Genomic DNA, 16,795 nt, shown 5'->3' with positions numbered 1-16,795 from the left:
GTATATTTTAATGTCATTTTCAGGGAAATATATGTGTCATAACAACACAAAGCAGGCATAGTTCCCTTGCTTTTGATCTGCCTGGTGCCAGGGTCCACGTCATTTCAGCATTGAAATGGATCCAGGAAGTTCATGGTAACTTTGCTCTCTGAAGAAGTGCCTCTTTTGCCCCTTGGTCTGTACTTGTCTCTTGTCTTTCAGCAGTGTTCCTTACTCCTGTCAGGGAATGTCACGTACTGTTATGTTAACATCTGATTTTCACTGGAAACCCTAGGGAATTGGGCCCTTATCTCCACATACCATGCACATCAAAATAGTTTAATCAAGCCTATTAATTCCAGGGCTTGCTGCTGATCTGGATAAAACACTGCCCTTTCCCAGCACAGAAGTTTTGTAGCCAAGTTTCACATTGCAGCACTCTCCATTAAGTTTGTTCTCTGCTCCTCAGGGCTGAACATATTCCCATACAGTTCCCCAGATCTCACAGAGAGGTGCCAGGGTTCTGCTCTAAGGCTCAGATTAATTTGGGCTGATTTTCCAGACCAGAAGTATCCCATCAGTTTGAAAATTTGGACTTGGGAGTCCTTGGTGTCACTTCCTGGTGCTCTGGGCAGTCACTGCCACATCCAAACATTGGTTCAGGGCAACTGCAGAGCCTAGGAAGATATCCTAGAGCAGAGAGAAAACTCAGCAATGTGCCAAGATGAAGGCAAAACTCAGGAGATGTCATTCATTACAGATGTGGCACTGGGGGATCTGAGGAAGCAGACATGCCTTTGTCCTTGTCCCACTATGTTTTCTTTACGGAGGGGTGGTGGAGCATGTTTTATTCATCAGAAGGCACAGCCTGGTCAAGAAACAAAATTCAGGGAACTAGACATGGGAAATTAGATATAGGAGGATGGTTACAAGCATCTTCCTGACCACATGAAGAAATGGATCAGATTCTTCCACCTTTTTCCACCTCCAGCAGTGTTTTACCTCATGGCTCACCCTGACTCTTAAGGTAGAAGTCTCCAAGAGCCGTGGGGATGCCTTGTGTTCAAAGCAGCCACGAGACATGTGCCTGTTGGCCCAGGGCTGCTTGAGATGTGCTGCTGCTTACTCTTCTGGGAAAGGGTTCTTGCAACATGAAAGGAGTGCAGGCAAACAAAGAGCTCTGGGGAGAGAAGTGACAGGCAGCAGCTGGAGCCGGTGGGTGACTTGCCGAGTGACAGAGCAGTTGGGCTCCTCACTACTCTGCTACTATTTTGGAAACATCAATAAACAGAAGAGGCCAGATCAATCTCTCAGGGCTCCAACACAAACCCTGAGGAGCCCTGTGGACATTGGTGGCACCAGCAGCCTGAGACATCAGTTTGCCCTAAGAACTCTGCTTCGTTTGGACTGTGGGAAAACTCATTGGATTTAGCCACTGAAAACATTATTAGCAGTGCACTAATTAGCAGATGTCAGCTCCTCTGCAGGTGCAACCTTGCACTGAGGAATTCATGCTCATTGTGCCATGGAGAATATGACTTCAACTGCTGCGGGGGAGCTTTCAAGCAGCTGGAAAAAAGTATGGATGTTTATATTTTTAAAAAGGGATTGTTTTTGCTGCTGTCAATTATTAATGGCTCTCAGGTCAGGCTAAGGAACAATGCCAGGGATAAATTACCCTGTACGCTATTCATATATGCTCTACCCAATTGTTTCCTTCTTAGCTAGAGGATTCACCTCACAATGAACTCCTTGGGATTTGGAAAAAGAGGACTGACAAAGCAATGAACTTGGTGTGCCCGTTTATTTATGCATTGACATCTTTCCTACTTTGTCAGGTGTGTTTAATCAAAAAGAAGCAGGAAATGCATTATAATTATAAACATATTATTGCAGAAGAAAAAGGCTGCCCTTGGAAAGGACTGCATTGTTTGATAAACAGTTACAGTGAAAAAACACAGGCTTAACCTATGACTCTTTGCTGAGATCAAAGCAAAGTTGCTGCCACAGGCTGCCTGTGCAGCAGGACTCAGCTCTGGATTTGCAGCAAGGCAAGGGGAAGAAAGTTGAAAAGAAAATGCAATCTCCTCCCCTTCTTTTCTTTTTTTGCCTGAAACTCTCCCCCTAGTACTAAAAAAAAACCCCACACCTACAAAAAAACCCAAAAAACCCAAAACAGACAACAGCCCCCCTCAAATATGAAATATTTGCTGTTAAAATTAATAGAATTAGTGACAAACCCAGCTGAGAACACAACAATTAGGGCCATGTCTAAAGTCCCTTGTTGAGGCAATGGAGAGACATTGTTTTCAACAGGTTCTGACTCGAGATACTGATGAGCCAAAGCAAAGATGGAGTTAGGGAATAACCCTGGGAGATTCTAGATGTACTGCAGTCTTTCCATGTGACCTTGCCCAAACTTGCAAACATTCCTTAACTGTGACAACAGCTGAACCCCAGTCAGTATTGTGCTGCTGCAGTGAAAAGCAAAATCCCTATGGGATCTGAGACCAGGAATGCTGTAGGTAAGATGCAGAAAGGGTTTATTGCTCTTCTCAGCACTGAAAGGCTGAGCCATGACCCTGCACTTAAATAAATAAAAAAACCTACCAACAGACAAACTGAAAATTGTCCAGAGGAGAACAACAAAAACGATCAGAGGTCTAGAAAACATGACTTATGAGGAAAGATTGAAAGGGCTGGGTTTGTTTAGTCTACAGACTTTGAAACATCCTAATAAACTCTAAAGATGTAAAAAATATATGGCATCTAAAAGGGTAATCAATTGCCCTTTATCCCTGTGGCAGAAGGTACAGCAAAGAAAATAGTATTAAAAGGCCACTCTGAGGCCACTAACACCTCAAGTATGTTACTTGTGGAGGGATCAGAACACCTTGTGGCAGATTTTCAGTGTTTTGGACAAGTACCATGACGGACTGGGTAACTCACTGTCCCATGGAGCAGACTGGTTCAGCCACGTGGCCCTATGGTTTCCATGATCGAGTGACTGTGTCAGGTTACCTGAGAACAAGGTCTTGGGGGTGATGAACTTTTAGACCACTCCCTGATTTGAAAAAATGTGACAGGTGCTCAACCCTTCTAGAAGTTGCAAGAAGAAATCTGTTTTAAAACCCTCTTTTCCATGGCTTCCATGGCTATTAAATGAAGAGCAACAAATTCCCACCTTTCCATGGGGTCATCGTCGTATTTGTGAAGAACCTTGCTGCTCTCCCATGGGGGATTCCCATCTAGGAATCTACTCAAATGCTTGAATATTTAGATGATAAGTCCTCTGAAAAAGCAAGTAAAAGTGTACCAGGTAATGACAACCTTACAGATCCTGCCCCGAAAAGTCCCCTCCAGACAACTGAGAAAGAGGCACCTTGACCAGCTCTTGCTAGGAGTACTTTTACAGCTGTAAAGAAGTGAGGATGGTATTAGGTACTGGTCTAGGTGGGCCAGGTGGTGGTCAGCACCTGATTGTAAAGGCAACATCCCTTGTCCCCATAGTGCCCACCCAGAGCTGAGTATCCCATCCTGTAGCTGTGTGTGCTGCTCTACCTGTGACTGAGCAACTTTGCTGTCCCTCATCTGTCTGGGAAAGGCTCAACCCCGCTTCCTGATTTCAACCTCTCTTCTTCAAAGGGTCCCAAAAGCTTTGTCAGAGTTTGCATCAAAACTCACCACAAGACAAAAGCCTATTAGGAACCAGGTTTTGAATTTAATGCCCAGCAATCCCAAATTCCTTGAATTATGGGCATGAGGTGAGAAGACTGTGAAGAGAATGAGCACAGGGTTGCAGCCAAAGCAGAGCTGGCCATAGCCCTTGGCATCTCCAAGGGCCTGGGGGTGAAGTGAGGGCTCCCAAGAGATGGGGGAAAGATGCTGTGCTCAATCCTGCTGCAATCCTGGCTCTTTTTTGCACTCCCAGTTTCCTGCCCAGCTGTGCAAGGTACTGCGTGGCCCCCCATGAACAAAGAGAAAATCACTAGTTATATGACATGGGAATTAAAAAAAATCTGTTTGCTTCTAAGGGTAAATCAATGACTGTGGCTATGGTTTGCAAACATGGGATTATGGCCCCAAGTCAACTTTTTTCTCCTCAGTTTTGGGTACAGTCACGAGCCTGGCAGGAATCTGTGTCAGCTAAAATGCATGGCAGCAACTGGCGTCTCCTGGAGTTGAGAGCTAAGTGGGGTCACAACTGGATGGAGTTTGGGAAGGCAGCACTGCAGGGTTAGGAATAAACATCTCCCTGGGGCAGACTTTCCATAATTGGCCATGACAAGGCTTCTTTCTCCAGGGAGCTGGAGCTGGTCTGTAAGGAAGCAAGGATGAATCACTGCTCCAGCTCAATTTGGCAAGTGCCATGATTTAGTTCTGCTTTGCACAGGGAGGAGATGATGATAGAGACTGAAAGACAGAAGAGAAATCTAGCCAAAGGCTTCTCAGCTGGGGGAGGAGTTTGAGTTCCCACTCATTTTTTGCAGATTTACTCAGATCCTTAGAAGGAAACCCTGGCAATACCCACTGGTGCAAAACCAATTCCCTTTATCAACAAGGGGAGGGAACAATGGGGACTCCTGAACACAAAGCTCATGCAAACAATAATAACAGTTTTATTTTGCATTGTTAAACCAGCAGTTGATACTAAATACTTCCTTCTAGCCCTCCACTTTGTTAACTATTTCTGTCACTCTTCTGCTCAGTTTATGTGAGGCAATCATAGTGTCTGGAGCTGGTTTTCTGCAATGTGGAGGTGACCACATGGCCATGCAGCCTCCTGTGAAGAGGAAGATTGAGCATGGTTTCCTCTTGCCATCCTCATACCCTTTAAAAAGTCCCACTTCCTCTTTAATATGAAGAAAAAGGGGTGTTGTTTCTGCCATCCTTTCTCTGGATCATGGTCATCTGTAAAGCTCCTTGCTATCTCAGCAACCTTACCAAGCCTGGTGACCTAACAGCAGTTCACAGCCTGCTCAGTGTCTGATGATTAATCCCCTCCCTTTAAAAGAATGCACTTAGTGGCACAACCCCACAAAAATATTGGTGGAGCCAGAGCTGTTTTGCCAAGCGGCAGATTTAGACTTGCTCTTCTTGGAAAGCTGGCTTCCTGTCACTGGCTTTGTCTCATGGGCTTTTTTCCAGTGGTTTGGAGAGAGGAGAAAGGGAAAAAGAAATTGTTCCTCCCAAATACCTCTTCTCTTTTACACTCCCTTTCCTCCATGTGTCCTCTTTGCTAGTCTACATTTCAGGAACTCCTTCAGCCAAAGTCATCTTGACTAACCCCACTGCTATTCCTCATGCAAAAGGAGAAGGAAGAGCCCTGCAAAATAAGATCCCTTGAAAAAGAAGATGCGGACAATTTTTATTTCCATCCTGTCTTCTCCTGATCCTTCAAAGGGCAGGCAGATGGAACAAAAATCTTCCCTGCACTGTAGAAGAGTGTTAGTTTAGAAAAGTCAAATCTGTTTCTTGTTGCAATATGAGAGTTCAGATCAAAGCATCAGCCAATTTCTAATTAGCTGTTAGGAACATTAAAATTTTATTTCTTATGAGCTGACTACCACAACAAACTCAGGCAGATGCTCCTGGGCTGGCTACAAGACTGGAGCTCGGGGCTTCCTATTTTAAACACTCCCACCACTGGAAATGGAAAGCTTGGTCAGCAATGAGCAGCACAGGGCTGTGGCAGGGAGCTGAGTTTGCATGAAAGCAAAGATCATACTTTCCCTGGAGATATCAACATCCCTCTTCACTTTTAAAGTCTGTACAAGGACAAATCCCACACTGGGTTCTTACCCAGTATCTTTTTCCTGTTTCCTCGTGAGATGCTGGGTAAGGCCTCCAGGCTCAGCAGCACCACATGCAATATCAGCCAGGTGAGCACAGCGTGAGCACAAAGCTCATGACCTTTCTGGCACAGGGTCTGGGAAGGACTAACGCTGCTGGTGCCTTCAAGGTCAGGACTTTGTGTCATCCCATGAAGACTCCCCATGTGCTCTCTGCAGAGTGAGGTGGGTCCTTTCTGGGAAGAAAAGCACAAAATATGAAGGAAGTACCAAAAGTCATTTAGAGAAGGCCAGAACAGGGGACACACTGGAGTGTAAGGCACCCATGGTCAAAGAGTTTGTGCGGCAGTTTTCCCTTTGGTGTCCATGTGTCAGTGTCCGGATCATAGCAGTCCAAGGAATCCAGGTCCTTGATGACATTGTCTGAGGTGAGACATCGTCCTCCTGTGACATACAGCTTGTTCTTGATGACAGTGGCCCCATGGTGCATTCGTCTGTCCTTCATGTCTGCACATTTAACAAACTTGTTGCCTTTTGTATCATAAGCAATTATTCTCCGGGTGTACCCTGAATGCAAAGCCAGAGGTGGAAGAGACAGATGGGAATGGGAATTAAGCGCTTATGGCCAGCAGGAGGAATAATAATAAAAATATATTTCATGCTGGTCTTCAATAAAACCTATTATAGTATTATATAATTTGGCAGGATTAAGGTATCTAAACTAAGAAGCGATGATGTGTCACAGGAATGCCTGTCTGTCTATCTTCCTTTCCTGTCCGTCCTCATTGTAGCACCTTGGCAGCCAAGGCTTGAAGAACACCATATAAAACCCATCAGACCAATCTGCAAACATAGTTGAAGCTTGCAGTTACCTGCATGTGCCTTCAAACATCTGAAAATATTTCTTTTTACCAAACAGACTCCTAGAGCTTCACTTGGAAATACAGAAACCAGTGGCACATGTGATGAGCCTTGTTGGGTTGGAGTTGTAGCTGTCTGCTGACTGGAGCTGGGTATGCAACAGCATGGTGCCACCAGAGCTCACTCCCCTCCTAAAGCCCTCAGCAGCACATCTGTGCTGGCCACCATGCCAGTGACCCAGTGGCCAGCTCTTCCTCTGAGGGGTGATATAACCTCGTATCAGCTGAGGCTGGTAAGAGGGCTGTTGCCCTGGAGCAGAGGAGGTGTGCAAGCTTGGTGCCCAGCAATACCTTGTCCGTGTAGAAAAACATGAGTGTGGTTTGAGGTGAGGACAATCTGCCACATAGGAGCCTGATAGTCTTGAACCTTTGGACTCAGCTCTCCCTTCTTCTCACTACAAAGGATAGCAGTGGCCTCTCCCTGAGGGGTGACACCACCCTGAAGTCCTGTGCAGTTTGGGCACCATCCTCTGCTTTGCTAAAGATACTGTGTGTCTCATTTTTCCTTAAATAATTCAACACATGCTTTCTCCTGTCAGTCTGTGGTCAGGGAAGAGGCATTAAGGACTGTAGAGGGCCAAATTGTCAAGGACATGATACACCCGACTGCCATGGGCACAGGCTGGTCCTCAGGTTGAAAAAGACACTGAGCAGTTGCCTCTTTCCAAGTGTTTTGCACTCCATTTGGGATATTTCACAATTACACCCAGAAGGCAGCCAAAATACCAACCAACACCTCATAGACCTATAGCCCATCCATCCTGACAAGCCATCCATGGCCTTGTGGTAACCATGCTTTCCATTCTTCCAAGTGGAGCAGACAGGGAGGACCAGGCTGTGAGTCAGCAGGGGAGCTTCAGGACCCCCATGCTCCTGGCTTCCTCCCACGAGCAGTAACTTGGCTTTTCCTCAGCTTCCTCCACACAGGTACTGCGAATTGGGGTAAGAAAGTGCCTCATGCAGAATTTATCTCCACTTCAATTGCCATGAGGCTCCATAAAAGAAGTACCTGGAGAGTCGGCACACTCCTCCTTTCCTTCCCAAGATCTGGGTGTTTTTTGAGGGAGCACCCTAAACAGGAAGGCTGTGAAAACCCACAGGATCTGGGCAGGGGGAGGGAGAGGGAAGGTGAAACAGAGCTCTTACCACCTACGATGATAATCTGGTCTCCAATCACGACAGCTGGTGCACAGACATTCTTCACTACTCTGGTCTCCATACGAAACCACGTATTCCTGGAGACATGGTAAACCTGATTAAAAAAATAAAGATATTCACACAGCTGTTTATGTTTCATTTTAACTGGCATCTGTAATTACAGAGGAACTTCTGGGTTTTATTTTGCCCTAATAAATACAATCCTCTGGCTCAAACTGCTGGAAATCTGAGAATGTACCCACCTTTTTTTTTTTCCTGATACATTCCCTTGGAAAGCATTCTGGATCGCCAAGATTGTCTGCTCAGGAGATGCTAGCACAAGCACTAAAGCAGTGTATCTGCCATATGAAGGCTTCTTGCATGGCCATTAAATCACTTTAACTAGTTCTCCCAAAGGACAAGTTGATTCATTTAATTTTCCAGTTATTCTGTGTATTCCTTATTAGCCTTAGCAATTTCCTGGGCAAACAAACCCCAGCTTCATCTAGCTCCACTGGCAGCCATCATGTTTGCCCAGCTGCTATATTTATGCTGGTGACTGGTATGCACTCAGACTGGCAAAAGGACTTAGAGTGGCATCTAAGTCATCAATTTATGTGAGAAAAAGAGCTGTTGCCAGATGAAGATCATTCAATCATCTGCATCTGGGTGACACAAACTTTTGTCACATTATTTGCTTCTTAGTATAGCAAATATCACCAGGGCATCTCCCCACTGATAAATACATTTCCTTCCCCCTGATAATGAAGTACCATTATAAAGCATTGTTCATGTCCTGGCTGTCATCTTAGCTTAATGATCTTAGTTAAAGAAGGTAAACAGTGAAAAACACTCATGGGAAAAGAAACATTACAATGTTGCTAAAGCATCAAATCAGATAAGAAAAAATTTAATGTATTTTTTCCTCCTAATAAAGTGTAACGGCTGAAAGCAGGCAGAGAGTCAGCAATATGTGGCAGAAGCCACATTTTTAACACAACTGTTTGTCCAAAATGACTGTCAGTTTAAGTTCTGGCCCTTTGATGAGTGAGTATCTAATCGCTCTAATGAGGGCGAGTGTTTGCGTTTGCTGCGAGCGAGCAGGTGCGCGGCTGAGACCCCAGCTCAGCGCCAAGGGGAATGCTCTGATTTTGGTGAGACTGGCTACAGGCACAAAGCCAGGCAGGGGGAGCTGCTGCTGCCTGCCATGGTATCACCCAAGGCAGCCCTGGCCCTGGTGTCCACCAGTGGCACAGCTGACTGAGACCCAAAGCAGTGCCTCAGGGCTGCTGCCTGAAAACCAGGCAGGAGATATGGAAGAGATGCATTTCAGCAGGGGAAATGGAAGAGATGCAATGCTCCTTGAGGCCATGGATCAACTCATCCTGCCTCTTGCTGCAATACACAATGAAGTCATTTGAGAGGTTTGATTTCCTCATGAAGGTGATGGACTGCTGAATACCTTAGAAGAACAATCAGGATTGCCTACAACAAGCAGGACTGACCATTACCTGGATAAGCCGAACAGGGTTTTGCATTATATCTTCTCCCCCAAAGAGGTAAACCCTCTGATCTTTGGCAGCAACAGCAGGGTGAAGGACAGCAACAGGCATGTTTGCCATGCTCTCGCAGGTGTTGTAGACACTATCGTATCTTTCCACAGAATTCAGGATTTCCTGGTTTTCGCCAATTCCACCGAATGATAAAATATAATTTTTATATGCCAGGCTTCTGTGGGAGTAACGTGGAACTAGCATGTGCTCAATCAGTCTCCACTGATTGAGTTTGAGGGAGTAAATGTAAATATTACCACTGACCAGACTTTTCTTATTGCTAACAGGCATCCCTCCGAGCACAAAAATATTGCTGTGTAAACTCACTGCAGAGGCTTTGTACAGGCGCATGGGAAGTTTGGCCAGGCTCAACCATTGGTTCGTCTTGTCATCATACAGCAGGACATCCCTGGTTGTCTGCTGGCTGTCCTTCCTGCCACCAATGACAATGAGGAACTCTTGGTTGGAGTACCTGCGAGGGACATGCATCATGGGTTTGATGTCAGGTGTGTTGGTGCTGTACAAGGAAAACATGTGTCTCCGGGCTGACTCCAGGATGCTCCTGCAAGTGGGTGAGGACTGAACGAGTGAGTCATTAGCAATGAAATGGAAGAGGAAAGTTGGATGGACGTACTGAAGCCGGACCTTCTTGAACAACTCTTGGATGTAGCCTTGTCGTGCCTGGAGGTCATGCCGGATCCAGACCATCAAGGCTTCAAAGACCTGCTCCTCCTCCCCACAGAGCTCATCATCCCCAAGGTAATCAATGAGCTCCATGGGACAGAGGTCCTTCAGGTCCTCAGAAGAGGCCACCACAGGAAAACATTTCAAAGCCATAGCCTTGGCCTTCTGGTTCAGGCTTTGGCAGTTCAAGACTTTTGCTAGTCTGATCATGCTCAGACAGTTGTCAGGAGTCAGCTTGTCTTGGAGGTAGGTAGAGCAGGCCTCAACCAGCTTAGTGTACTGCAGCATGGACGCAGTCTCCAAGAGGCACAAGACATTCTCAGTGGATATTAGAATCTCCCCAGTGTAAACATAAAGGATAATCTGATCCAAAATATCAGCTTCGATGCCCTTCAGAATGACTTTAGGCTGGTGACTCTCCCTGAAGTTGTTACAGAACATTGCCTTGAAGTATGGACTGCTGGAAGCCAGCACATTTCGGTGGCAGGGGATTTCAAAGCCGCCAGAGCAGAGGGTAACATCAGTCAGCATCCTGCTCTGCCGCAGAGCATTCAGCTGCCTCAGCAGTTCAGAGGAGAAGTCCTGGTCTTTGAAGAGAAACTCTTCAGTGGATCCCTCTTCCATAGCAAACTATGAAAGATATGAATTCTGGACTTGGCAGAAAAAAAACCCTCAAATTCTTAGTAGCTTTTATTGAAATATCCAGCTCCAAGGGAACAAGTCAGGACTTTGATGTTGCTGTAAATATCCGTTCACTATTACACATAAAAATGGAACATGGTTTAAGCACAGTGGGAAAATAATAAAGAAGCCAAAAGGTCGCTAAGACCCTTTAAAACTTTCATAAAGTTATCAGATAGGTTGCAGCTCTGAGGTCAGCACTGCCTGTGTCATTGGCAAGAAGCAAAAACACTGAAGTTATCTCACTGATTTTGGATTAAAGCTAGAGGGCTGAAGCAATTGGTTTGTCCATTTCCATCATGTTGAATAAATGCACTTAGACATTTATTCACTGTTTTAAAGTATTAGCAGTTTAGTAGCTTGTGCCTCTTTCCTCCAGAGTTAGTCACTCCCAAAGAATGCAAATCTGGCAGAGCTGAACTCTGCAGCAGGGCGAACGGAACCCTAGAGACTAGGAATCTGCATAAAAAGTTATTTATTAACTCTGCTTAGCTGTGGTTTTTTTATGTTAATCAGACACACAATGACTAAATTACGTGCCAGGCAGAACAATATGATGAGTATCTACGGTCATGGCTTAACTGCTCAATCTGCAGTGGAACCGAAGGGTAGAAACGTTTACCTTCTGCTGTCCTTCACTGCATGCACTTACTCTCTGTCGTTTATTCTCTGCTGAGTTTTTCCACAGCTAGAGCCTGGACAAAACCCTACGAACCCACGGGAGGTTTCTTTCAGTAGGCAGGTGATTCATAGAGGGTGATTTCTGGCCGTGTTTCTGGCGGGGCGGCGCTGCGCGCAGGACGCGGGCATTGTGTACATTCCAGTGCTAAGAATAGGCGCACACGGCTCCGCGCTCCCGTCACATGGGACCGCCGCTGCCTTTTGCAATGACCTGGCTGCTTCTGAGCATGCCCGAGGGGTGTTTTTCTGGCAAATGTTTACATATAATAAATAGACACGGAGAGGAAAGTTCACTTATAAAAGTCCTGGCTGTCCATTTGGAAACAGTGGCAGGACGCTGTCCTAAAGTGCCTGGGAACTCTAGAAGCCTGTAAACAGTCTGCAATGCCTCGCACTACGCTGTCACCGTCATTTCAGAGAGAAGGGCGGAGAGAGAAGGGCTTCGGGGGACTCCGGCGGGATGGACCGTGTCTCCACCTTATGGAGAGACCAGCCTGTTGCAGTGGTGGGAGATGCTGATGCACTGGGACCCCTGCATCCAGCACTGCTCCACGGTGGGCAGGGAAAGCCCAACTACCTTCACCAAGCAGAAAGTGAAGCTCAGTCTTGGAGCAGTTTATCTTTATGATGCTGCTTGATATTTCATATAGAAAACACCAGGTTGTGGCCCTTTGTCTAAGGACCTCAGCTCTCTGAAACCCCTAGCAAAGAGCTTCCCAATCAGATGGCTTGAGGAAGCTGTGTTACAGGTGGGAGGACTGGAGCAGGTTGCTGCAGTGAGTAGCAAGCTGGAAACCAAGATTCCAGAGTGACAATTCCCAGGGTGGCACAGAGCACCCCAGGGCACACACCTCAGTGGGGTCCCTGACTGCAGATGGCACATGAACAAGGTGTCTAAGCTCCTTTTGCAGGCAGTGAGGTCTAGTCAATACAACTGAGTCTGCCAAGTAATTCAGGTCACCAGCATGTGCAACCTGTATTTGGGCAGGTGAACAGTCCTCCAGGCGCTGCTGGGTGTCCACAGGTGCTCAGCTGCCTCAGTCACATGTAGGTGCCCATATTTAACACTCCCATGGTAGGCATCTGTGATGATGAGCCTAAATCCATCCCCAGGACTGGGATCATTCAAATACCTTGTGCCAGGGCAGGATCCTCCAGAACCCCAGCTGGTGCCCAGCTGGGGTCTTCAGCAGGTCAAGTGTGATGTGTCCCAGCTCTATACCAAGTTCCTGGGTGTTTCAAGAGAAATAGAACTGGCTACCCTTGCCTGGGTAACTGGATTTGGCTCCTCATCTCTGTTGAGATTTCTCCCTTTGTTTTAGGGTGGGGTTGAATCCAAAACGTGGTTTCTAAGCATCACTACATCAGGGGAACACAAGGTTAAAGCAAAAGTCCTTCTCATATTTTCAAAGTCAAAGCTCACGGGTGAGTCATGTCTACATTTAGTCACAGTGAAGCAGACAAGCAAAAACCATTGGGAGCCACAGTGCCCTCACGTCAATTCCTGTGCCATGCTGGTGTTTGCAGTCCTGTTCCTGCCCCTGTGTCCATGGTGCAGCAGATCACAGGCATGTGGGCAGCCTGTTCCTCTAAAAATGCCAGCTTTGCATCATGGGCTTGCTGTACGTGGCCTTTCCAAGAGCTTTTCAGTGCAGCCTTAGGATGAGGTGAAATGCCTGAAGGCCAGTCAAAACCCTGAAAGCCCAGCCTCATGTTAAAGACAGGGTGGAGTCAGGCTGGCATAGCTTTTTGGAAGCTGCCCACACAATCTGTGTGTGTGCACATGAGTGTATGAGGTGAGGGAGGGGAAGAGCAGGAGCCATTGGATTCGACTATAGCAGATGAGTCACTCTGAGGGTAAACATGGCAGTCTACAGCCTTTCCCCCCTTCTCAAGTAAAGAAATGACCCAAGAATGATGTTGGGGTGCTGGGGAAAATGAGCCCTCCCTCCCTACTCCCTGCCGCCACTGCCTCACCAGCTAGACATGATCTTGCTATAAATATTTAGAGTGGCATTAAAAACCCAAAGGAGAATTTTTCTCTCTCCTTGTCCAGGGAACATTAGCTACCCAAACAAAAACGCCCTCTCGCTTTCTTTCTTGCTCTCTGTATGTATATGCTCTTGTTGCAGTCCATTCTGATGATTGATTTAGCTTTATATCTCTCTTCTGGCTCTAACTCCTTGTTGCCTGTTTAGTTCTGGCTCTTTCCTGGCAGTGGCTGTGGATTATTCTTTTAACCCTTAAAGAAGAAAACAATGCTGACTTCATTAGTGACACTGGTTTATAGGGTTGGGGAAAGCTAGGTGGGATGTTCTTGTGCCTCAGATACTGATAAATGTGGCATTTATATAGAAAATCCCAGGCTCAGTGGCTTTGCACAGTTATGCAGATTCCTGCTAGCCCAGAGTACAGAGTGTGCTGTTTAAACAGCTCCTTGCTTTGGGGAGGGTGGTGTTGCTCCTTGCTGAATCCCCACACAGGTCCCTGCCAATTTAGGGCCAGGGCTTCTGAGCAATAAAGCTCCTGCTGCCTGCCTACAACTCTTTTCATATTTTTCCCAGAGATTATGGCTTCAGACACATCTACAACCAAGGGGGCACATCAGCACTGCTTAGTCAGGATTTTCTTTATAAATAGACTAAAAATCATGTTTCATGCCAAAGACATCATGTCCTGTAGGGCCTCCACTCTATGGGGGGTGGGGGGGGGAGGGGAGGCATGAGCCCTGCTGAGAGGGTAGAGCTGTTTCTGCTGTGGGGCAGTCTAAATTGTCAGACAAAATCAGTTTCTAAATGAGTTCTTGAGGCATGTTTTCTAGGAAGGTATGCTGTTGACTGAACCAGGCCTGAGTGGTCCTTCCTTTGGGAAGACAAAATTAGTGCATTACCATGGGAGTGAGATCTTGCACAGATAATGGTCTTGTCTGAACACAAATGGAAAAGTGGGCTCACTCACAGGGTATGTGACCCCATGTGTCCGTGGGATGTGATGCTGCAGGTGCCCCATAGCCCTTGGCGGGCTGGAGCCCTTGGGGGCTATTAAAAACTGTGACCCTCTCTAATTGCTGCTGTACAAACTCCATCCATGGCCAATTTCTAGAAAATAGAAGTATTTACCAAAGAATGAACATGTTGTAATACTTACATACTCACTGCTCCTTCTGCTCTTTCTCCTGAAGTATTTGGCATCGTTCAGTTTTGGAATTATGATGATTGAACATTTGATCTGAGCCACAGCAGCTCTTACGTTTTAATGCAATGAGATGATGAAATGTCATGCACTAAGCAACAGAGCAGAAAAAAAGCTGTAATCTGACCAGCCAGCAGTCAGGTGCACAGAGATTGGTGATGTCAGACAGCTTCTAAAACTCATATACTGATCCTATTACAATTCAGGTGAAAATGAACAAATATGGATAAAGAAAAAGTCTCTGCTCAAGACAGAGACTTCACTGAGCTTATTCATTGTTATGTGCTCTGTCTCAATGACCACCAGCCCCCACAGTAATCAAGAGACAGATCATCCCTTTACCCAAATTTTCAGTCTAAATTGACAGGGAATAAGAAAAAAAATATTCCTTATTATTGTCTTAATAAAACTGGGACAGAGAACAAACCCCAGGATTAACATTCCTCATTGTATAAAGAAACAGTTACAGGGATCATAATTAATCAGATGCCGTGGAGAGGATGGGAAGATGCCCCAAGCAGCAGTGGTGGCTGGTTGGGGTGACAGCCCAGACTAGGCTGGGAGAACATTAGCTTGCTCATGGACTTGTACAAATGAACTTTTGAAATCTTGAAGGATGCACATTTCACAACCTTTCTGGACAACCTGCTTCTGTATGTCAAATAGGAATTTCTTTTGCTGCAATTTGTGAATGCAGTCTCTTGTCCACAGAAAAATCTGCTAACTTTCTTCTGCTGCTGCTACTTGCCAGCCATCTGATCTTCCTCCTATTCTTTTAAGTCCAGATATCCTTATGGTCCTTCTCTCTCATTCCTCTGTAACTACTATGTTATTACTTTTCTGTTTAGCTGCTCAGCAAACATAATTTCCCTGAGTGCTGTTGTCACAGCTGCCGTTCACATTGGTATAACACTTAATGCTGAACTAAGGCTTATTTGAAGAATCTGGGCTATGTTCTTCTCAGGGTTGGTTTTCCCTGAGATTCACCTCGGGCTTGCTGTTCCCTGAGGTATGTAGGGTTTTCGAGCTTTTCCTGCTTGAAAGGTCCAGCACCAGAGCCAGAGAAGACAAACTGAGTCTGCCAGTCCGTGTTTCCAAGGTTGTTTATTCTTTCATTGTCTCTTGGTTCTTTCTCAGCTCTGCAAGGTGTCCCCAGCAGAGCACGTGGCAGTTTGGGGTGGATCAGAGGGTCCTGGAGCTTTTGTACTGTCTCCCTGACCCAACCACCGTCCACAACGTACTTCTTATGTACAAAATTTTACCAATACTTACTACCTATGTTAACATGTCATTTCTATACTAAACCAGTCCTAGTGATCCAACTCAGCAGAAAATGGGGGACGAGAACAAGAACAAGGAGGACAGGACTACTCCCCAGTTCCTCCATCTTGCCTCTTCAAACCCATATACTAAAAATCCTAGATTCTACATTCACACTCTGTGATAAACTAACAGCTACTTATTTCAAATTATCTTGGCTTGTGATTCCTCCTGGCTCTGTGCCAAGGTTTCCAACCCCCCTGTACAGACTCCAACCCCCCTGTACAGGTTCCAAACCTTCTGCTTGTGTCCCAGACCCCTCTGCTGGTGTTCCCAGACCCTCCAGGGCGATCAGAGAGATGCTCTGGACTCCAACATGTTCTGGTTTTGTAGGCAACAGACTACATCTATAGATACTGGTCTTGAACCCCTGCCCTAAACTTACAGAGGCATGGGGACATGTTTTACAGCAATGGAGTCACAGAGCAACTTCCCAAGAGTCACTGTTTGCACTGTGCACAGATAGAGAGATACAGCATGTAATTCAATAATGACTTTGGCCCAGTATACGTGGGTGTGAAGATGTGTGGGCTCCTGGCTTGGTTTCAGGCCAGTCTCTAATTAAAGAGTGAAAGATTAAGATGAAAGCAATGGCACTCTTCTTTACTCAGAATGACCTACTAGCATTAATTAAAACAGTCTTCAGGCAAGAATAAATTTGGCTGCCAAAGTTATGTGCTTCACATTAAATAAGGATGTAGCTGGTTTAAAGAGTGCTGAGTTTTGAGAGGTTTCACAGAAACCACTCATACAGCTTTGGGCACTTTTGTTGGAATATTTTAAAACAAATCCTTTGCCTAAATCAGCTACTTCATGTGTATTTCAGGCAACCACTGGGATTTTCTTCAAACTCCAT

General features: G+C 45.9%; 1 protein-coding gene across 2 annotated transcripts; it reads right to left on the bottom strand.

Moving 5' to 3' along the window:
* Positions 1-1,774: 1,774 nt before the first annotated feature.
* Positions 1,775-11,593, bottom strand: KLHL38 (kelch like family member 38). 2 transcript variants are annotated; one of them, XM_063415346.1, is made up of 4 exons: positions 11,369-11,593; positions 9,340-10,820; positions 7,838-7,943; positions 1,775-6,338 (listed from the first exon to the last, which is right to left on the bottom strand). In XM_063415346.1, the coding sequence occupies exons 2-4, from the start codon at positions 10,687-10,689 to the stop codon at positions 6,052-6,054; spliced, it is 1,743 nt and encodes a 580-aa protein (XP_063271416.1). In that variant the 5' UTR covers positions 10,690-10,820; positions 11,369-11,593; the 3' UTR covers positions 1,775-6,051. The 2 variants fall into 2 exon arrangements, with proteins under 2 accessions (XP_063271416.1, XP_063271506.1); XM_063415436.1 differs by having other exon boundaries at positions 1,775-6,007.
* Between the last annotated feature and the right edge of the window lie 5,202 nt (positions 11,594-16,795).

Source organism: Prinia subflava, chromosome 1 (genome assembly GCF_021018805.1).
Source record: "Prinia subflava isolate CZ2003 ecotype Zambia chromosome 1, Cam_Psub_1.2, whole genome shotgun sequence".
Taxonomy (NCBI): Eukaryota; Metazoa; Chordata; class Aves; order Passeriformes; family Cisticolidae; genus Prinia; species Prinia subflava.
The sequence above is the reverse complement of the archived record's forward strand: the minus strand, read 5'-3'. Positions and strand labels throughout refer to the sequence as shown.